At 34.9% G+C, this 22,962-nt stretch overlaps 2 protein-coding genes across 6 annotated transcripts in view; one reads left to right on the forward strand and one right to left on the reverse strand.

Moving 5' to 3' along the window:
* Positions 1–22,962, forward strand: part of LRBA (LPS responsive beige-like anchor protein) — a 709,727-nt gene that overhangs the window by 405,790 nt on the left and 280,975 nt on the right. For all 5 annotated transcript variants that reach the window (XM_070261528.1, XM_070261527.1, XM_070261529.1 and 2 more), the window contains exons 38-40: positions 6,210–6,334; positions 14,181–14,327; positions 16,781–16,917. In XM_070261528.1, the coding sequence (XP_070117629.1) occupies positions 6,210–6,334; positions 14,181–14,327; positions 16,781–16,917 (409 nt within the window). The remainder of the gene's footprint in view (positions 1–6,209; positions 6,335–14,180; positions 14,328–16,780; positions 16,918–22,962) is intronic.
* On the reverse strand, positions 20,359–22,608 carry MAB21L2 (mab-21 like 2). The gene is made up of 2 exons (XM_070261540.1): positions 22,391–22,608; positions 20,359–22,236 (listed from the first exon to the last, which is right to left on the reverse strand). The coding sequence occupies exon 2, from the start codon at positions 22,024–22,026 to the stop codon at positions 20,947–20,949; it is 1,080 nt and encodes a 359-aa protein (XP_070117641.1). The 5' UTR covers positions 22,027–22,236; positions 22,391–22,608; the 3' UTR covers positions 20,359–20,946.

Below are 22,962 nucleotides of genomic sequence, written 5' to 3' on the forward strand. Positions count from 1 at the left end.
GGAGGTAACATCTCTTGCCAGTCTTCCTGTTTTTGCTTGAGGAAGATTGTCCCCCAGCTAACGTATGTGCCAGTCTTCCTCTATTTTGTATGTGGGCCACCACCACAGCATGGCTTGGTGAGTGCCACGCCCAGGATCTGAAGCCGTGAACACCAGGCCACCAAAACAGAGAGGGTGAACTTAACCACTACACTATTTGGCCAGCCCCCAAATTATGTCTTTTAAAATATCTGAACTAATAACCAATTGAAGATGAGTGTCTAGATGTCTCTAAAAGCAAATAGAGAAAGACACTGAATAGTACCATGCAGAAATTCCATGTGGCTTAAAATCTTTATGTCAGGTCTCAATAAAGAAGCAATTCTGCTTTAGAATCCTCTGCTGGAATCCATACAATTGCGGTCTTTTTTCCTTTTCATTAAGATAGCACAGTGCATAGATCACTTGCATTTGATTTATAGTTGGTACTTGGTAAACAGAGATTTTAGTTAATATTCTTTGTCTATCTGTATGAAGGTAGATTTCAGTTTGTGAGATAAAGCATTGTTTTATATTGTATGATACCCTATAGTACCTGAACATTATTTCACCAAGATTTATGCAGAGAGCGAAACCCTTCTAGTACTTAAGCACTTTTATCTTCTAGTTGACAGTGCACTGAAAATGTTGACTTCTTTTTAGAGGTTACCGTTTATTTAAGTTGTAGCTAATATCTAGCATGAATTTTTAATCTAAAAATATGTATAGAAGCTAGCCAGATACAGGAGTTAGAAAAACAGGTAATGTAAAAATTTAAGAACAAGATATGAAGTACTAAAATTTTTTAGAATTAAGAGCTTTTCTCTAGCCAGAAGAACTTATTACTGACTTCTGTTAAGGTCATCAGGATTTATCAGGTATTGTCACAAGAAGGTCAGTAAGTTGGAAAATGGGAAATTTTTCTAATATAATTTCATAGTGACATTTTTCTTTTTAAAACTATCATTCTTTTATTGATGTAGATCCAAGTTACAGTAAAATGTCACTAAAACCAGTGAGATAACAGACGTGCATATATCTGACTAATTTGAATAGTAAACGTCAATACATTTAGGTTATAGAATAATTGGAATACTTATACAGCTACCACTGATTTCAGTAATTAACCTTGTTCTACTTTAATAGAACAATATCAAGAAAATAATCTACCTTAATAAAGTAATATGAAGTTAACGACTTCAGTGAAATAAATGTAATATTTCTCTTGTACTTGATTATTTTATTCTGCGTACTGAATTTTGCCTGTTTTTTGACGACCAAACATGTTCCTGGTCTGAACACCTTTTCCTACAGCAGGGAAATACTGTGTGACTGCTATTGATAGTTTGGCCTTGTTCTCTTCCCTGTTCCCAAGATTAGATGTAATTCTGGGAGAGAAAGAAAGGAGCTGGGGCATTGTAATGGAGAGGGGAAAAGATAGGGTGTTCTCATAGCACCATATCGTTCTCATAGGATATTCATGTAGCAATGCAGAATGAGCATTGCACAACTCCAGGAGTGCCATTTACACAAATTTTGATGTGAACAGTGACCCCTGAAGTTGTGCAGTTTAATAGCCATTTAATAGAGCTCTGCTCTATCACACTTTTTTTTTAATTCTTGTTTATTTTCATATCTGTCTTCTCCATGAGGTCAGGGACAATATCTTAATAATCCTCATATCCGTAGCGTTGGCTCAAGGTAAAGAGTCTATCATTGTTATTAGAAAATATTTTAGGATTTTGTTTCAATATCCATCCATTCATACATTGTTAATTGGCTAATTGGCTTACCATACTTTCTCCGAGAAAACTAAACTTTAAAGTCTTATAATTTACATGTGAAAAATATAGATTATTTATAGTTAAGCCGTTCAACTATTAGAAGAAGAATGTGGATCATACCTTAGTTATTGATTCTGTGTTTTAATACTTCTACCTTTTCCGACCAATTCTCATTTGGCTCAGTCTTATTCGTTTGTTTTACCTGATCAAATCACTAACCATAGTAGACCTTCTAGGAAAGGGAATAAATAACCTGTCTATTGATGCTTGAGTTATATTTCCTTCTAAGGTTTATTTCAACAATCTATTCAATTCTGTTCTTATAGAACAGAAAATACATATTCTGTACATTAAAATGGCATCGTTTTATATTTTATATAGATTGTAGCAATATGCTAAAAGTGTGCGTATATAAACACATAAATGTGAAGTTTTTCTAAAACGTGAAAGATTATTACATGACTTATGCTTAGAATTAGGAAAAAAACAGTGACTACATTGTAATTTTAATCTCAGACTTTGAAATTAGACCAAAGAATGGGGGAGAAATCATTAGAAAGAAAAGTGAGAACATTTAATTTCAGTGTCATTTACAACTTTTCAAAGACATGTATTCCTATTAGTCAAAGATTTTAGGACTTGGAGATTGTGTACTAATAGGAGATCTAATTCTAACACCTTTTATAGAGGAGCCTTTATTTCCAGATCTTATGGATCCTCGGCTCACATCCTTAATTTGAATACTTATTGGGATCTTAGTATTAATTATTAGTGGAACTGGATGTAGATGAAGTTTTGGAATGTGGTATCATGTAGTATTAATATACTTTTTTGGATAGATACAGGTATATAGAGGTATAAGTATATAATTATCTAGATATATATTTCTGAGTTCTTAGAATAAGTGATTTCTCATCTTATCCATGCTTGTATTTAGTCAATAGTCTGTTTCTGAATGCTTGAAGTCTTTTTAATTTTTCTAGCTGTACAATGGTGATAACTTAAAAATGTACAGTATTTTATTTAGTTCATTCAATAACCTTATGGGAAGAGAGTTGGATCAACATGCCAAATTTGTCGATTTCTTATCGTCTTTCCCCTAGAAAGGGATTTTAGGGAGGGAGTGGCAGTATTTCCTATATGAGACTGAAATCTCTATGTGAATGATTAAAACTTTTAGTAAGTTGATGATTGAAACCTACACATTCCCCTTTCCAATTCTGGTCTAAAATGACAAAGCCTGCCTCATTTTTTCTTTGATAGAGCTTTATACTGAGAGTGCATGTTGTTAGAGGAAGCAGGGTTAGGGGGACAAAACATTGAATTTTCAGGCTCAGGTCTGTTGCTATGTAAATGACTTTAACCATGCCAGTAATTACCCTCATCTGAAAAAATGAGTATGATTTTTTTCCCAAAGAGCATGTATTATTCTCACCATCAGAAATTGGATGATAAATGCTATTTTTCAAATGAGGCTAATAGCTATTCCATTATAAGTAAATTCCTTAAGGGTATGTTTCCTATATCACCTGAAGCAGAGCTTTATATGAAGATACTCTCAAAAAATATATTGAAATTATTGTTCTCTCTAGGTGATTTTTGTAATCCATTCTAGATCTGTGATCTGAAATAAGTGATTTTTGCTTTGCCTTCAGATTATTTTAAATCTTGTAACAGGAGGTAGACTACTTGTATTGGGAAGATAGTCTGAGATATGCCTTCAGGATATTGTAAAGATTATCATGCTAAGGTATAAAGAGTATCTTGATGAGGTAAAAATTCTATTTGGATTTTATCTAAATTTTTTTTAATATTTGGTAGAACGTTTACATTTGAAGACAGAAGTATATACTTGGGTAAATGCAGCTTATCTTAAAAATTTTTCTATTATGTGAACAAATTCTCAATTCCTGATATATTGGTGCTCTTGTTTCAGCTAAATGTCACCATTGTGACCATGTTTTGTTAGTGTCTAAGAGCATAACAATAAATATTATACTTTTACTTCCTCCTAATTTTGGTTATTATTCTTCGAGGTATTGTCTTTGAGTTACTTGATAAATTTGTGAATGATTTTATAATTCCTCTGGTTTTCCTACTGTATGACAAAAATTATTTTGTACATCCTTTAATAGTCATTGGATTTGACTTCACTTTCATGCATTATACTAGAATCTATTGTTACCTAATTTAGTAATAATTTTATAATAGCAGCTTAATATCTCTTATAATTTTAATTGTTATCAAGAAGAATGACATCATTTAATTTGACTCAAAATTCAGAAGGATGGATGAATGGCAAATTAATAATTTACCACCTTTGCATAATACTGAAGCATAGGATATTAGAAGGATTGATGGCAGAAAAGGTTAACAAATTTTAGCAGCTTTCATTAGCTTTACATCGTCATATGTTTGTGGTGCTGACTGAAATAGACTTTGTAGGAGATCTCAGTCTAGGGAACTAATTACTTGTGCCGATTGCTGCACTGATGAATAGACCGTCATTGTATCATTCCCCTGAAGACGAGGAGCAGCCTGTGATTCACGACTGCATCCTGGCTGATATTTGATAATAATTTTAACAGATAAATGTAGGTAGGCAGAATGATGAAGTGCCTATCCAAGCTCCAAGACTATCAAAGCCATACACATAGCCATCTGTGTACCGCCTTTTCCCCTCTCACCTAAGGAGAATTTTATTTTATTAATTGAGTTCAAACAACTCTTGTCTTTTGCTTGTATGCGTATTCTGTAGCTATTTCTTATTTATTTTAAATGATAGAATATTAGTTTTTATTTAAAATGTAGACAGAAAAATAACAAAGAAAAATAAAAGAGCCTTTTAATGTTTGTTTTTGAGGACTGCAATTCTTATACTTTTTTGTATTTCATTTTGATTACATTATATCTCCCCCTCTTTACACATGATCGAAATCAACAAAGGAAATCTTTGATGTTCTCATTGTCTCTCTAGCATTCTCAGAAAAGAGCCTTGGATTCCTATTGTTTTTAAAAAATATTTTCTTTAAATAATTTACTCTTTGTTATCTACGCTTTTATTAATCAGATAATTTTTAGTTGTTAAAGTACATATTTACAAATCTATTTTGAATTTTTAAAGGTAGCATCTTTAAAATATCAAAATATGGGTAACTTTTATGTGGATATTTTGGGACTGTCACTTGGTCAAGACTACTAATTTGTCAAACCTGACAGGTACAATTTTATTAGCTCATGAAATATGTGAGATTTTATTTTGTATTAGTCATTCCTTGCAGAAGTTTTGATTAGGAATTTTTAAAATTTCATTATTGAAACTTACAGGTTTTCATGCTGTGTATCTTTAGCTAATAAATATATTCTGCAGAGATTTTTTTTTTACTGTAACTGAAAAAACTTCATGTTAGTAGTTTTCTTATAAAATATTTTCCATCATGCTAGGTCATGATTAGTTAACAGGAGTGACAGTTGACATTTAAATATTGCCATATAAAAGATCTGCATAATTGGGGAAAATATAGTAGAACTTGAATTGAGTGAACCTCTTTTTAAAAAAGTACATTTCCAAAAGTATGCTTTTGATATAGCAATTATTGCACATCATATAACATGTAGTTTTTAATTAAATATAAAAACAGACTACATAAAACAGAAATCCAATCTGATTTGCTTGAAAATAGATTGCTATTTCACTCTATAGAAATGGTTTATTTAAAAACAGTAAATGGAAAAGAAATGCATTTTCTTGTGTTGTTCTAAGCCTCAGGGGCTAAATGTAATGAATATTTTAAGAGATTATTTTAATTAAATTCCTGCACATCTAAACAGAGTAATATTTTATTATCACATACATAACCATGTAACTGAGATATTCATTAAAGTTAACACTTTCTGGACCAAGAATTCATGGTATGATTTACTGACCTTGTGCAAAAAGGCACAAATTAGGAAGAAAAATGAAGGGGGACAGACTTTGATTAATATAGGTAATGCTATACCATATTTATAATAGCCTTTTCCTTATTCTGGTTTATAAATGCAACCACAGAGAAAGGTGCCCTGCTGAGGCTGAAATGAGGCTGAAATCAGAGCACATGCCACTAGAGTGTGGGGAAACTGATCACACTGTCAGCAATTCATTTCAAAATGATGTATTTAGTGCTCATTTCACCTTCCAAGAAAAAGGAAAAGGAGTTCCTTAGACTGGAAGGTGATATTGTTATTTTCAAGGACATACCTCAGTTAAAGATTGCAGAAAGGGGAGTGTGAGGTGGAGGGAGAAATTAAGAGGAAGGAGAGGGAAAAAAAAAGGCAGAGCAAACAAGGAGAGCTTTATGCAGAAATTCAGTGCTACCACGCTGTTTGATAATTGCTAACATATGTGGCTTCTCTGTTTCATTGTAGTCGTCCTCGTGAGTTCTGGCGCCTTGACTACTGGGAAGATGACTTGCGGCGCCGGCGACGATTTGTGCGTAACCCTCTAGGATCGACACATCCTGAAGCGACACTAAAAACAGCCGTGGAACATGGTCAGTGTATAAACCACTCCTTGCCAATAGCAGCAGGTACAGTACTTGGTAATGAAGAGCATAACTTCATTATTACAAGGCACTGTAAAATGGTCCAATACCACATTTCATAGTTATTTGCCCTAGAAAGAGAAGTTAAATTTTTTATAGTTAGTGTAGGGTCCTATTAAATTATGGTGTCAAGTGTATTTATTTATTATGTTACACATGCAAAACTTACTTAACATAGACCCTTTGTTTCAGAGTAGGAGGATAAAATATTTCTCCTTTTAAGTGACACATTCAGCTTTGAGTAAATTAATCCAGGAAGCCTGCCTCAAATCCATGAATATCAGAAAGACAGCATTTACAAAGCAAATAGATTTCTAGGTTCCGTTGTGTGTATATGGTTTTCCTTCAACCATGGTATTTTAGCATGAGATTATGAAGTGGGAGAGATGGTAATAAATGTCCAAGTGCCTCGATACTTTCTGAGCCTTGATTTGTAGATGGTTGTGATAGATGGCTCCTGGAAAAAGAGAATAGACATTATTTTCATATGTTCCTGTTCTGCATCATTTTGTTATCAGAGCTTAACAACACATTTTCCTTTTTTGATATAATGCATATCACTGTGATTCACTTTATGAAGAAGCCTAATGAGCAAATTGGAAAAACTGAAAAAGTCCTTTGCATTTGATAATGTAGTCTCTTTGATCATAGGGTCTCACTTAATATTTTATAATTTTTGAAAGCCAACTAAGATATATGATTAAGGGGAAAAATGCCCCTCTCCACATTAAAATTACTTTAACTTTATAAAATATAAATTGGTTATTTTGTAGTAAAATAAGAAATAGTTTTAATTTTTCTTTTTCAGGGTATTAGTTTAACATGCAGCAGCTTATGGTTAAATGACATTTTGTAGTATACAAAATAAATGTTAACTTATATTCAATAAGGCTATTAAGAATTTAGATTAAAAGTCTGTGATGCTAGGTTTGGCCTCAGTCAGGCAGCTTAACCTCTTGCACTCAGCCTTAAAGAGCCATTTCTGGAAGAAAATGTCCACAATATGTCATCAGATATAACACCAAATGTGACATCAGTCTTTTAAAATAAATGATCATACAGAGAATAGTCAATAACAAAGTGATCTAAAAGCAATAATAGTCTTCAGGCCCTACATCTCAACTATAGGAGGTGGAGAAGGAGAAATAAGATGTAGAATTAATTAGGCTACTTTTGCTTTTAAGGTTCATGTACTTTTTGTGTGGTGCTATAGATTTCAGAGTTAAATATATGTTTTTATTTTTCTTTCCTTTTTGTGTTTTTGGTTTTTTATTTTTGGTTAATGACCTTTACATTGAAAAAATCAACCTTCTTGCAGTTTTATCTTTTTCAGTCAAACAGATGTTACCAAGTGCGCTTAAAATTTACTAAGTATTTTTCTGTCTTCTTAAGTCATTTAACATTGAGTTGTGAGTTCTAAAGTCTATGAATGACAATAAAAATGGTTTTATGAAAATTTTTTCTTTTATATCTGGAGAGGGGAACTTGTTTTCTTAAATTGCACATAGGCAAACTGTTAATTTTTTATCCTGAGAGAAATATCAGTAAATGAATTTAAAATTTTGGTATAGATTTAATACATATAGAGCTTATTAAAATCCATTTTTATCAAAAATAGTGCATTTAACCATTTAGGGGAATTATAGAATTCTGCATAATGGATAAATTTTAATTGTTGAACTTTACGTTTTAAAATAATATTATCATGTCAACTTTTTTCATGCCAAGAGTCTGATAAGAAAAAGATTTATTACCAATGCTTACTGTCATTTAAGACTTTTTTATCCCGTACAGAAGAAGGTTTCACTCTAATTACTCTAAATAGTAATTGAAAGTTTAATATAATATTAATTAGTTATGTTTTATTATGCACTTTTAAATTGAGAGAGAGAAGTAAAGTTAAGCATTTTATGTAATTCTATCCTATTTGGTAATATTTTACACTAGTCTTATAATGATTAATATTTAAAACACTGAAAGATGAAAAAAATTTAAATCTGAAATATATATTTTTAAAAATCAACCAAATGTATAGGTGCTGCTTCAGTGGTCTTCCAGTTAAGGAAATATGTCATAGTTAATATAACATATTTTGAAAAAGGATACAAGGTCCAACTAATCATACTTTGTATATATTTTTAATTTTAAATAAAGAAGTATTAGACAGTTTCGGAACTCAGCACATAGATCGTACTATGATATTGTTTGATGTCAGCATAATTTCTAATACATTATGTTAGCAAAGAGCTTAATTGTTTGTTTATTAAATAAATATCTTGTAGTTGACATTCAATTTTAATTTTGTGTTAATTATGAAACTCTTTGTTTTTTTATCCTAACTTAATAAACAATAAAGAAGCTAATGAAAATAAACATGTTAAGAATCAAGTATGCAAAACAAAACAGTATGATCAAAAAGCAGTTGAAATTATAGAATTTAGCATGAATAAATACTGTGCTTCAATGTTGAGTTTGAATAGTTAAAATAGATATTACTGTGGATAGTGTGTCAGTTTTATGACTTCTCACTTTTATTTATAATCAATTTAATTAAGGAGATAGGCATTTTGAAAATGCAGAATCCTAAAATATCGTGAACTGTATTATCATTATCAAAGGAAGACATCTAAATATAAATGCTGTTGGAGATTAGTTATGTGTTTAGTAGTAAGAGCCATCTTTTTTATAGATTGATTTGATTTGAAGGAAAGCCTCTGGTGTAAAGGTGGCAGAGTAAATACCTGAAGAGTGATGTTCTCTGTTCGGGCGATCAATACTAGCCCCATGACTCTACTTCTGGCTACCTTCTAGTTAAAAACAAATTTTTTAATTCTGACAATTTAATTGCCCTTCCCAAGTTCACATTAACTTGCTTGGGGAAAAGGGCTTTAGGTAATTTTTCAAAGAGAGACCCTCCAAAGTGGTTATTTATAAAAGTCATTTTGCAATGGGAGATTTCTTTAACTTTGCAGAAACTGAGTCATATTTTTAAATTAAAATTAATACTTCCTGTATGATTAAATATTCCTTATGGAAATTAGCAGCAGCAAGTAGAGGTGGATATTTGATTCTAGAGGGCATTTTCTTCCATTTTATAGTTTTTAAATTTATTAGAAATCAGTTATAATGATTCGTAACATTCTCCTAATGCACAGAGCCTACTTTGTCAGTTATTTATTATCAGAGCATTTTAGATCTGTAAAGAACCTAAAGCTAAAGTCTAGTCTGCCTTTATTCTTTGTAGGTAAGAAAACTGAGGAAATAAGGCCAAAATAATTCTTGGTAAATACGGGACTAAAGCCCAAGTTAACTGATGGTAGTCAGATTTTCTTAGCATTCTGCTATGCTGTCTTTTGAAATTCATTGTTAAATATAATGGGAATTTTATATTCAAATTAAAACCACGTAAAACATGTTTTAAATGTTAGAAGGATTGGTTTTAATTCGAATACTAAAACAGTTTAGCAGTAGAATCCTATTGAATTCAAGACATTTTTATTTTGTAGAGAAGGTGCATACTAATAGAAATATATGAGAAGGATTTAACAGTTTAAAAAGTATCTTGTAATCATATGGAGTGATAAAAGTAACTCATCTGGTTTTCTAGAGATGTCAGACAATGTAAAGATCCTAAATCATGCCATTCTCTCATAACTTCAAAAATGCCAGATAGTATTGGTTCCTTTTTAGGATCAAAATATACTAAGTTCTCTAACAATTTTGGGGAACCCCTGATCATTAGGAGATGAACTTGGCTTGTTCTCCAATCATCCTTTGTGGTTGCACTAATTTTTCTAGGTAACAAACCCTTTGGAAAATGAATAAACTATAAAGGAGAATTAGTTTAGGGCGATAGTTTTGTATAAGATAGACTGTGTGTCCTGTTCAGAATAAATAGACATGGTATGTACTTCACGTCACACTAAGTGGATACCCATATTTATTTTATGTACATTTGAGGTCACTTTGTTATTCCAATGGTAGTCTTTTTTTTTTTTTTTTTTTTTTTTAACAAAGTGGCTAATTCTTAATATAAACTTCTTTTACCTGTAATATGGGCTATTGATGATTCCAGTTCACTTGCACAGGGGACTTTTAAAAGGGAATTTATATATCATAAGAAGAATAGTTTTCCGTATTCTTTTTCTGTTTAATTTTACTGTGTTGCCTAGGTAAATCAACTCATGCCCACAGATAGCTCTAAAGAACTTGAACTTTACATTTTGAGGACCAGCTTCTCTCTGAGCTCTCTCATTGCTCTTAGCTTCGGTGAATCAAAAGTCATGTTTTCAAGAAAGCATTTTGGACAAATTTCTCCAATTTTATTTATCGATTGCAGTTTAGTTTTTAAGTTAGGATAAATATTAAACCAGAATAAAATGTGAGATTAGATGAAGGCAATCTGTTTCTAGTGATATGAAAAATTTAAACAGTTATCATGTTTGGAAATAATTTTAATAACCTGAAAAGGTCTGGATCGAGCTTTAAAATTGAACCGAAAGTATGTTCTGACTTCATCCAATTAAACTTTTATACTAGTGTAGAATATACTCACAGAAGATATCAAAATAGTTGATACTTGTTTTAATGGTTAATTGAATATAAGGCAAACGAAAGTTAAAAATATACTTTCTCCAGCACATATAAATATGATAGTTATCTTTCATTTTTGCTTGGGACAGTTTTGTTCTGATTTTGAAAAAAAAAACGTTCTTTAGCAGAAAGCCTATTAGACCACTGAGAATTGAACGCCAGCGCATGTGGTGTGTATTAGAGTACTGTTGGTAATTTTACTGCTGCTAACTGAAAATCCTCAAGGGGGAGTTAATTACAGGAAAACCATTCTAAATATCAGTAAGCTGCATATTTTCCATGACAAGAGGTTTTTCAGTTGAAGTTGAACAATTCCAGAATCTGAGCTTGTAAAAATAAATAAATTAATTAATTAATTAAAGTGGGTGTTTTTATGTGTACAGTAGAACTATAGTACTTTAAAATTTTTTTATAAAATTTTATTTAATTCAAAAGTTATTGCGTTTTAATATGTGTCAGCATGATGAGAACATATTTAAAAATTTTTAAATTCTAGTTGAAAGGGATAACAAATTATATTTAGTGGTCATTTAAATGAATCTGAGTTTATTTACTGAGCTATTTTAAACCATTGCATATTGCCACTGGCTACTCTTATTTTTTGTAAATGTGGAGTAAAGGTTGTTTTTTTCTTTTTTCAAATGACTTGGTGCACTTTAGGACATATATGGCAATAATCAGAGAAGGTAATGAGCAAGGTGTTGAATTTAGCTGTTTCTGATATGTTTGGCATCGGCTCATCAAATTTAGGTTTGGAAATGAATATTTTTGATTCTTTGTTCATTATGATTCTGACTTAACCTTTTAAAGTGCATTATGAGAAACATAAGAATTAGTAAACTCATAAATTAATTACATATACATTCATATTTGTATAGTGGTTATTGTCATTTTCTATGGCATAGTGGTTAAGAGCCAAGAATCTGGTGCCACACTGCCTGGATTTAAATCCTGACTCTAGTTTTTACTAGCTGTGTTGCCTTGGCAAGTTATGTAACTTCTCTGAGTCTGTTTGTTCACCCGAAAAGGAGAAATTAGCAGAGGGTTTATGAGAATTAATTGAGTTAAATATGTAAAGTGCTTTGAACTCTCCCTGGCACATGATAAGTGTTATTTAATGTTAGCATTATTATTATTTCTGCTTTGAAGAAAGAATTATAAATCCAGGAAATGAGAATGTAATGTAATGACTTTGTACTAAAATCTGACTGGCAACTGTTAATTTATTGTAAATTACTTTATAAGAAAATATAGAAGACAGTGACTTCTCTTGTACTTCTCGGTGACCAATTTATTTTTAGTAAAATTGATAGTAAATTAGAAAAGATCTTTGGGCTAAGAGCAGTGTTTATGACTTCAGAGTAAGGAAATATAAATACTTGAAATATAAACAATAATACAAAAACTTATACTATTATTTTCCTAAAAATCAGTAGGTCTTGGTATATTTCTTTGGCGCTTTAAAAAAATAAATCCATTTTAATTAGATACTTTAAATTTTTTTCAATTATTTATTGAGACTTTCATATGTGTGCAGCATACTATGCTTATGTGGATATGGAGGAAAATAAGATTTTATTTACCCATAGAGGGTATTCAAAGCTAAATAGAGAAAGCTTCTTCCCATGACTTCCTTATTTAAAAGAGAGCCCCTATGTTCTTTAAGTAGTGCCATAAGTAATGATATAAATGATATACATGGTGAACTCACAATAAATGCGATAAAAATAAACTTTTACCATTAACATTATCCATAACCATACCTATTAAACTCAAAGAAGCATTTATTTATCAAGTTAACTAGGTAACATGCATGTAGTTTAACTATTTAGAATAAATTATATAGATTAATATTAGTCATGTTACTGCAAACTGAGTGCTTTTTCCTTTCTGGGTTTGGAGCCCTATGCCTAGGCAGAAACAACAGTGAAGCAGAAAGTTTAGCCATCTGATTTCCATATCAATAGCTGCTGCCTCCGGTGGATCAGGTGCTTTACCTCTGGGATTTCCAAGCTGGAAAGCGGGAATTGGCAGTAGTGTAGCAAAGATTCTAAACTTTCCCTTATGTGACACTATGAGCTTTTTAAAAGTCACAATCCAGAAGTTAGTATCTGCTTTTATGTATTTCTTACGGAGAAAGCTCAAAGCAGTCGGAGTCACTCTGGAGAGATATGGGGTTTTGAAGTCAGAATTTTGAGTTTCAGTGTTTCCTCCTTTCTGCTGCCCCTCTGCTCCTCTTTCTGGTTCCATTGTTGGCTGTAGGTGCTCCGCAGAGCTTCTTTTTCACTCCCTAGGTTTGGTGTACCCTTTCCCTCCTTCCTCTCCTTCCCGGCTGCCTTGTCACAGTGCCTGAGAGTCTGGTGCTGCTGCTCTCCACAGGCTGCTCCAGTTCAGGCGGTGTGAGGCTTTTTACCCAGATGCCTCTCATCCCAGGCTTGGGCTTTCTGTTATGTTTGCCCCCAGGATGTCTTAGCCCTTTACCTTAAACACCTGGAGGAGGTAGTGTTTGAGCCTCCACTTAGCTTCCACACTGCTGTGCTTTTGGATATTTGTATAAGGGCTGAAGTAGGGATGCGGGTGGGCAAGGGCAATGTGAAGAAAGAGGCAGGATAGAGTAATGAGGAAGCGAATGCAGCTTCTAAGAGCTGCTATGGCTTTATTAATGTCAGTAATATGGCTTCAGTATCTGGCCTGAATCCTCATTGGCTGTGAATCTCTCTTAGCTTTGACCCTTCTTACTTCTGGGTTCTCCTCCAAAGCCACTCCCCAACCATTTCAAAATTTTTGTCAGTATGATATTGTTCTCAGGAATGAATCAGTCTTTCTTATTTTTCAGTATTAAGTAAGTATTGTTTCCAAAACTAGGTTCTTATTTTTCTACCAGCAAATTTCCAAAAAAATATGCTGCTTTTGAACCCTCTCCTGCCCTAACTATAAGTAAATAAATGGTTCGGTGAGCAGTGCAAGGGTCAGATTTAATGGGATTAGGGTGCTTGTTCAGGGTAACATTAGACTAGGCTTGGGGAATCACGTTTGTCAGAAGGAGTATGTGTGCCCTCCCAGTCACTTTCCCCACCGTGGTTGACTCTGTGTAAAAATGATTGACCATCTCTAGCCACCTATCCTTACCTCAGTTCCCTGCCCCTTTGCCAAAGTACTCTTCCCAGAGCTGATGGACAGCTTTGTTTCCTTTTCATTTCAGCTGCAGATGAAGATATCCTTGCTAAAGGAAAACAGTCCATCAAGAGTCAGGCTTTAGGAAATCAGAACTCAGAAAACGAGATCCTCTTGGAAGGCGACGACGATACTCTGTCATCCGTGGATGAGAAAGATTTAGAGAATCTTACCGGTAAATTCAGTGGTTGTGCAGATATTTTAGCTAGCTCTGGGCCAAAAAGCATCTAATTACTTAGTTTTTCAGCTGTGACCACTAGGACTACCAAGTTCACACCCACAGTTACATTAAATAAAGGTTGTTTTTGTTCTTCTAAACATTTCCCCCTAATTTTCAACACTGTTTCCCTATTTTTCTATTTTATTCAGTCTCTTTACCCTACTCCTCTTTTTCTTTGATGAATAATTTTCACTGAAAAAGAAAAAAAGTTTAAAAGCAGCAACAATAAAACAAAATTGCTTCACCCATCCCAAGAAAGTTACCTAATCTCTATAAAATGAGAGCTATAAGTAAAATTCTGCCAGTTGTTTTGTAAATAAAGCTTGGAGGCAGATGAGCTATTTGCTTTGATATGCAGGTCTTAGTGAACAGGCTACATATACATTTAACTTTCTGAAAAAATCCATTCCAATAATACTATGGCTTTTCACAGGATTCACATATTTTACCTGATGTAGGAATTTTGATTTGCACTCTGCAGATTTTCAGTTTTACTTCCCTTTTGGGAAAAATTCTCTTGTGTAGCCTGAAATTTTAGTCATTCATTAAATGGCTTTTTTTCTTTAATGCCTGTGGCTCTGTTCCTCAAGGAGGAAAATCTGAAAGATTCTACAGTTTCTATTGGTGAAAAATATATAATTTAAGAGAAAAAGCATCACAAATCTTTTATTTAGTTACATATCTGTAACCTGTGCTACTATGCAATGAATGATAATGAAAAGCAAAAATAAAGGATAGTATCTTCTCTGATGACCATCAACCTCTCTGTAAAGTAAAATAAAATTAATTGGAGCATACTGTTAAGGGATTTTGGGCAGGAGTAGAGAGTAGGAAACACAGTGCTATTCTCTAGTCTTTTCCTTCACATCCATTTACCCATTTCCTCCTCCTCTATTTGCTTTTATTCTTGCTACTAGTAATACATTCATACAGTAATAGAGGTGAAAGGGGAGTTTAATTATATAATCTTGACAATGGCAATAGGATTAAGAAGTAATCCACACTAATAAAGTGGTGTGGGTTAGAAATGAAGTGGAAATTGTCAGGGGTCTTCTGTAGGACCTAGGCTGCCCTAGCTCCTGCAGCTGTCTGCTTACCCTGTAATTGAATGTCTGAGAGTGATTGAAAAAATGTTATTTCTTCTCAGGATTACATGCTAATGTACAGAGGGCAAAGGAGACAGCAAAAGAACACATAGCTGCTTATTTCATCCATTTATGGGGATGAGCTTTGGGAAATCATGGCTGTTCTGCAGCTATCTGCTGCCCATCTGCAAACACAATGTATTTGTACATTGGGAATAGAGGGCAAAACCTGCTCTGATCTCCGCAGAGCATCCCTTCTATTGTCCTACTGGCACACATTAAGATTGATGTGAGATTAAGGACCAACACCCTTCTAACAATCGATAGAAATGTCAATTCATCGGAATTTTGAAACATTTATTCACCCATTGATTACCTGCATAGGTGTACTGTGTTTATAGGCACTATATTAATTCAGAACTATAAGTGCCATTCTTCTCTTACTGTTTTCCTCACTAGAGGATTGAACAATGAGGAATTGACATGAGATTTCAAATTCTTACTACATCTATCTCTACATAAATATATATAATATAATTATTATTTTTAGTCCCTATTTTAGGTTTAGCTCTAATATACTTTATGCTCTTCTATCTGTAGTGAATCTATTGTTTTCAGTAGCAGGCTGATTTGTCTCTTTGATAAGCCCTGTGGAGATTTGATTATTCCAATAAAAATTCATTCACTTGGAAACCCACCCTCCAGCTGTTTACTCCCAGAGTCCCTGAACTACCCTAATATTAGATTTGCAAGCATTGAACAATATTTAACAGTGGAAAGGTAGGCTTAGAAAAGAAGTATTTTTACCAATTTTTCATGGGTTAAAGTTATTATGGAAGAGGTTTCGTGTCGACCAGCTACAAAATTTTTATCAGAGAATATGGTTTATTGTTTCTTACTTCACCAATAAGCTAGTGATCTTTTTGTAATCATGCATCAGCCACTCTAAGCTAACCTCTGGCCTTGGAAGCCTATCGAGTCTTCCGTGCTCCTGGTTGTTGTTCCATGTTGTTGGATAGCCTGAGGCTTGTTTTCTAAATGGAATGTTGTTGGATTTATTTAGGCAGAGCCACCTTCTCACCAGGAGATTAGACCAAAGCTTTGCAGACTTCTGTAAAATAATTGTATCCTAGTTTACTGTTATCATTATAAATCTCTTAGTAGGAGAATCCTAACTTTGCATTTTCACAGGAAGATGGACAGAATTTGTAAGTGTAGAAGGAGTTATCAGGCAATTTGGTGCTAGAGATGAGAATTTAAAAATTAAATAAATTTTGAAACATATCATTCCAACTTGGGTGGCTTGTCTTTTCCTTTTGGCAGGTCCTGTTAGCCTGAGCACACCAGCTCAGCTAGTGGCCCCCTCTGTTGTAGTAAAGGGCACTCTTTCTGTCACCTCCTCCGAACTCTATTTTGAGGTGGATGAAGAAGATCCTAACTTCAAGAAGATCGACCCCAAGGTGAGAAGATGAGAAGCGGGTTGCATTTTTATGGATTTTTTTTTCTTATGATGGGATGGTGGGCTCCTGTTGGGTATGATTGGCATTGGTAAAATCTGACAGACTTGGTGTGAATTTCTTGCTGAATTGCCTCTGCCTATATGCAAGCCAAGTATCTTCTTTAGCTTATGATTCCCTTACCAGCTAGTTAGATTATTGAAGTTCATTTAGATTCAAAAACAATTTCCACTTAATTGCATTTATCATTAGCTCATCAGGGGTTGGGGGAGAACCTCAGGGAATATCGCCTATAAATATATTTTGCCTCAAAGAGTCCAGGGGTGAATTAAGCTACAAAATTCAGTGAGATTGAGAGTGGAATTATTTTGTTTAGCCTTTATATTTTCTGGATATAATACCAATATATCACTCTCCTTGCTTTGTCCTCATGACTTACTACTCTGTCGTGCACGCAAGCATGTCTTGTGTGTGTGTGATACCTCTGTTTCCCATTACCTGTAGTTGATTTTACAAGGCACTGCATAATTTCCTATTCTTAAATGAAAATGTAATTTCCCCTTAAAAATGTATTTCTGATTACTTTTCAGACATTGGCAACTTTATTTTACTAAGAGACATTTGTGGCATAGCCATAAAGCCAAAATTAGGTTATTTCATGAAAGTAAATGGTAGAATTTTTTCTGAGAGGAAAGTCTCTTTTAAAATGAGCAAAATAAGCAACCTGTAGAAGAGAAGTGGTTTTAAAAGATGGAATAATGTATTTTACAGGCTGATAGCTTGTGTGTGTGTGTGTGTGTCCATACACATATATATTCTGAGTTTATTGGAAAGAGGTTCTTTCATTTTATAATCATGTGAATTATTAAATTTTAGTGATTTAGAAGTATTTCAAAGTAGTTCTTAATAAAAATGTTATACTTTTATTAAAAACTTTACAAACATATCATATCATCTCTTGTCTTATATATGTTTCTAGTACTGTGTTTTAGAATTGCTGCCTTTATTAAGACAGAATTTGGTAGACTGTATGAAAGGAAGGCTATGATGGAACTGATTGTTTTGAGCTTGATAATTCAGCTAACCCAAGATAGAGAAAACTTTAATGCTGAAATTGCATCAACTAGAAAGATTTTCTCTGTTGTTGAATATCTGAAATGGCTGAAAATGTATTTTAGTTTTTTTGGGAGAGGAAGGTAACCAAAATGACTTGAACTCCCTAATTTATGGTAGTTTGTGAATCTGAGAGGCTGGAATTTAATTTAGAATATTCTGTTATACTTTTGGACATACATGGCTTAAAATCTAAAACATGATTTAATTTAAAGGTGTCCAATGAATTGTTTTCAATATTAGACCTCTGCCAATCTTTGCGATTAGGCTCTTTGAAATTATGTATTCCTTTTGGGGGAAGTTATGACTTTTATTTCTCTCTGATCTTATTCTGTGCAGTGTTATTAAATTAATTTTTTCCCCCTGTTGCTTGTGCAATACAGGATCTTTTAGCCTAATCACAGAAATTATCTCGTACCTCTGCAGCCAGCCTAATACTACAGAAATCAAAAGTTCTACTGATTTATATTCTTAAAATTTTTTCAGCCAATTATTGGAAGAATTTTTGATTTTGTATAGACACTGGTGCTTAAAGGCATTTTGTAATTGAGGACACTTGTGTTGCTGCAGTGTTTTTCTTTTTTTGTTGGTGATACCTGCATTAAATTAAATAAGGAGGGAAAAAATACTGAATTTGGGGAATTTTTGTTTCTTTTTGTCAAGAGTTAAAAACTTTTTTCTTGGGATAATTGGAAAGAGATATGTGTCTAATGCTGTAAATACTTTTGTTAGTAGAAAAAAAGGTCTTTTTTATCTTTTAAACCAAACACTGTGCCCTTTAAAGCATTCTTTGTAAATGTAAGCACCTACAACTTGCTTGGAAAATGTTCTTAAAAATCAGAACGTTTTCCTCAGAGAATAAATTAATTTTGTATTATTTAAAAAATTTATTATATTGGTTTTAACCACTTAGTATTAGAGTGAGTTTGTTCTACATCTACAGGACGAGAGACGAGAGAAAGATGTGATATAGGTTGAAAGAGTGGAGATGATTTCAGAACTGAGAAGATCAAAGTTGGTATTTCTAACACAGAACTATTTCTACTAGAGAATTTTTGCCAGGAAATCTTAAAACTTGAGCCTGTTTAATCAAGTGAACTAGGCGTCAGAGCCCTGAGTAGCTTCCTTGTTTTTCATCCATCTCTGCTATCCTGCCGCTGCTCATCCCTCCCTACACTCCCTCCCCTACTCAAACTTCTTCCTCTGATCTTTAAAATTGCTTTTTAGAACATTTTTCTGTATATCTCTCATTTGTAGATTTTATCAATACATTAAAATCTGGGCTAATTCAAATAATAAGTTTTAAATATTAAAGGGTTTCATCTGACATGTATTCTGTACCTGTGCCTCATCATTAGCATATCTAATAGTGTATATAGTTACCTCCAACCTAAAGAAGACAAACCAGTTCCTTTGGGATACTTTCAGTTTTACTAATTATTCTATTTTCTAATCAGTTAGTTCCTTGTATTACAAAGAAACCTTTGTTAAAGGTAAAACATTGAAACCAGTACATTTGGTTGTTACCCTTAGAAAAGGAAAAAGAAGAGGAACATACTTTTCCTATATGTAAATTATTGAAACATTAATTATTCTTTGGTCATAAAACTAGTATCAAAACCTTTTTTGCTTTAGTTGCCCATAAGCAGCTTCAGAATATTTGATAAAAAGTGTTCACAGTTATGGCATTTATAGCAAAGCCATTTGAAAAATTGAAGTAATTTGTAAATATAGATTGTTCATATCAGCATTTGCTCGAGAAAAGGAATATTGCTGTAACCATTTTATTCTTTTTTCGTGTGGTTGATTTGTTAAGTTTTTGTTACTTAAAGCTTGAAGAGGACAAATAATTGAAGGAAAAATATGAACTGATTGTGGTAACTATTCAGAAAAGGTCCATAAATATTTCCTTTGTAATTCAGACTCAGAGTGGACTTTGTTAAAATTATGGCATAAGATAGCAGATCTCTTAATTTTTAATGTGAAATGATTTTTTTCTAATTTAAAAATTACGGTCACACTTTGTTCTTCCAAACAAAATCTATCCTTTTTTCAAGTGTGAATTAAGATCTTACTTTTAATCTTAAAATTTACAGAACAAATGTGTAATTGGGTAAAATTAGTATTTTCTCTTTTCTAAGGGTTTTTTTGTGGGAACTTGTATGGTTAAATCTACAAAATGTGCTGAATTTGTAAATTTTGCAAATTAGAATTCAAATGGAAGCTTCTTCTATTTAGTTCCTCAAGTTCACATCTTTACATTGTAAATTATAAATTGGTGATCTCACTGCCTTCATTTAAGAACAATCCACAAAACAGGCAATTACAATGTAAAGTAATGTTTTTATTACTGTTTTCAACAAGGCTGCTTAGGGTGAGGGTAGAAGTGCAGGAAAGGGAGGAACACAGTCTGACATTGGCACTGAGATACATTTAACATCAGCAAAACTTTTTTTAAAAGAGAAATTTTACATATAATTAAATACTTTTTTTCACTTGGTGACAACATTCAGGCAATCCAAAGTGAAAGAGAGAGAGGAAGAGAGAAGGAAAGGGAGAAAGGAGAGGGGGAAAGAAGGAAAAGGGAGAAACTACTATACATTGATTTGAAAATGTACCTTGGGTTTCATTCTGTGGTGGCAAAGCCCGATTGCTTCTTTTGTGTGACCTTTTAAATTCACATTGTTTGGAAGAAAACGATCACTTTTGTGCAAGAATATGATTTTGGTTGGTTGGGTGGTTTGCCCTCTTTTTGTTTGCGTGTTTATTAATGAAGGTCTTCTGCCTGATTCCTGTTTCTTTCAGGTGGCTTGTATAAAAGTTTTGTCCCGAGTTTCCACTGTTTGTCGCTGAGTTGTATGTGTTGTGTTTATGAGAGCATTCCCCGTTTGTGTTGCTTTTCAAGCAGTCCCCAGCACCCTATAGTTTGTCCAGGCTTTTGGGATTGGTGAGAATTTCCCTGGCCAACCTCCAGGTCTGCTTGGCAGCGCTCTCCAGGGCCGAATGGGGCTTGCCCTGAAAAAGGTCGAGGTTGGGCAGAAAGTAGTGAGGGCAGCGGCGGCACTGAAGGCAGGAGATGAGCTGCAGCAGGATGCCGTTGAGCCGATCGCCGAGGCACGCCTCATCCCAGTCCGTTTCCCGCGGGTGTTTCTCGCACTCGTACAGCAGCAGCGTCTTCATGTGGTAGTTATTGAGCGGCTGGCCTGGCAGCTCCAGGTGGCGGTCCCGCAGCGTCTTCAGCACAGAGAGGCACTTGTTTCGGCAGCCGCCCATCAGCAGGCGGTTCTCAGCCTCCCCGAACTGTAGCACCCAGGCGTCGCTCTCCGCAGAGCTCTGCTTGCCGGTCAGTGAGTAGCACTCCTTCGAGAGCAAGTTGAACCCTTCAGCCTTGACCTCCGCCACCCTATTGGGGCCTGGCCAGGGGATGTGGGGCATAGGCCACTGTGCCGCACTGCGAGGCCAGATACCCGTGCACTTGAACGCCGGAGTGATCTGCACCACGTAGCGCTCCCTGATGCGCAACTTGACCTCGCTGGTATCCGCGATCATCTTGACCACATCCCGATAGCTGCACTTGTCCACCGCCTGAGCCACCAGCGTCTGGAAACGTGAGCGGATCTTGCGTGCTGAGAGGTAGCCGGACGCTGTGATGAACTCGACCCAGAGAGACATGCTCCGTTTCCGCCCATCGCTCAGTTTGAGCACCGCACACCCGGGCAGTGAGCCGTCGTCCACGAAGTTGAAGACGCCCATCTGGTTTAGGTAGAGCACCACCTCAAATTCCGTGGGCGAGATGACCTCCAGCCCCTCGTAGCGGGCATCGATCTCGCTCAAGGAGCTGATGAAGCGGGGCTCCTGCACCTCCACTTCCTTTAGCACGTCCGAGACCACCTTACAGACCTCTCGGATGGTCTTGGCGATGGCTGCCTTGCGCGCTTGGCAGCGCTCAGTGTAGTATTTATTGAGCTGGTAAACCAGCTTGGCCTGAGCGGCGATCATGTTGGGGCAAAGGTCCGGGCTATACACCGGCGTCTCGCAATACGTTGAGGGATCCAAGGCTCACGCGCTGGTGGTGGCCCTGCGGCTTGCGAACGAGGCCGTGCGCTCCCCCTAAGCCCCACTTTCACTCTTATTTTCCACCTGGGCTGACCGGCTGATGCTACAGCCGGCTGGCTCTTCCTTTCCCCGCTTTGGAAACCTTTTTTTCTTCTGCAGAAAATAAGAAAAAAGGTGATCTTTGAAAAAGAAAAATACCTGCTGGGACTTTTTTGCTTTCTCTTGATATGTAAAATAAAGATGTGTGGGAGAGATGAAGGGGAAGGGGAAGGGGAAAAAGAGGGTGAGAGAGAAAAATTCAGGTTACCAGGAGGTCAGGCTTAGATGTCTGCAGCCGAGATTGACCAGAAATCTGGAAATTAGGTCTTTTAAGTGCCAAAGCAAATTTAAAAATAAAAGCGAAACATTCAGTGTTTCATTCTTAAACTTCTCTCCCACGCTGGTAGGACTTCTTCACTCAGCGTAGGTGAGTGCCTTTCTCCTCACCCTCCCCCAAATGGAAGGTGAAGGATGTAATTAATGTCCAGAGAGCAGCGAAGTGCAACTCAGTCCACCGCACACTCGCACACTCGGAGGTTTGCAGACGCCCCGCACTCTCAGCGTGTTGGTCTGGTTTCTTCTCAGGGGGTCGTGTTGTAGCGGTTTTCCTCTTTTCCTACTGGAGGCGTTGTTTGGACTGGGTTTGTTTGTTTGCAGTGGGTTCTTCTTGTCTTTCTCTAGGTGCAAACCGCTGGAAGTTGTTTGATATTCATTTCTGCTTCGTAATTTATAATTTTAGCCCTCACAAAATCTATTTTAGTGTGACGAAGTCGTTGCTTGCGTTGCATCTGGGGTTTAGTTGTAACGATTCAAGGGTTTTTCTTCTCCTCCCCCTTTAGG

The sequence above is a fragment of the Equus caballus genome, chromosome 2 (genome assembly GCF_041296265.1).
Source record: "Equus caballus isolate H_3958 breed thoroughbred chromosome 2, TB-T2T, whole genome shotgun sequence".
Taxonomy (NCBI): Eukaryota; Metazoa; Chordata; class Mammalia; order Perissodactyla; family Equidae; genus Equus; species Equus caballus.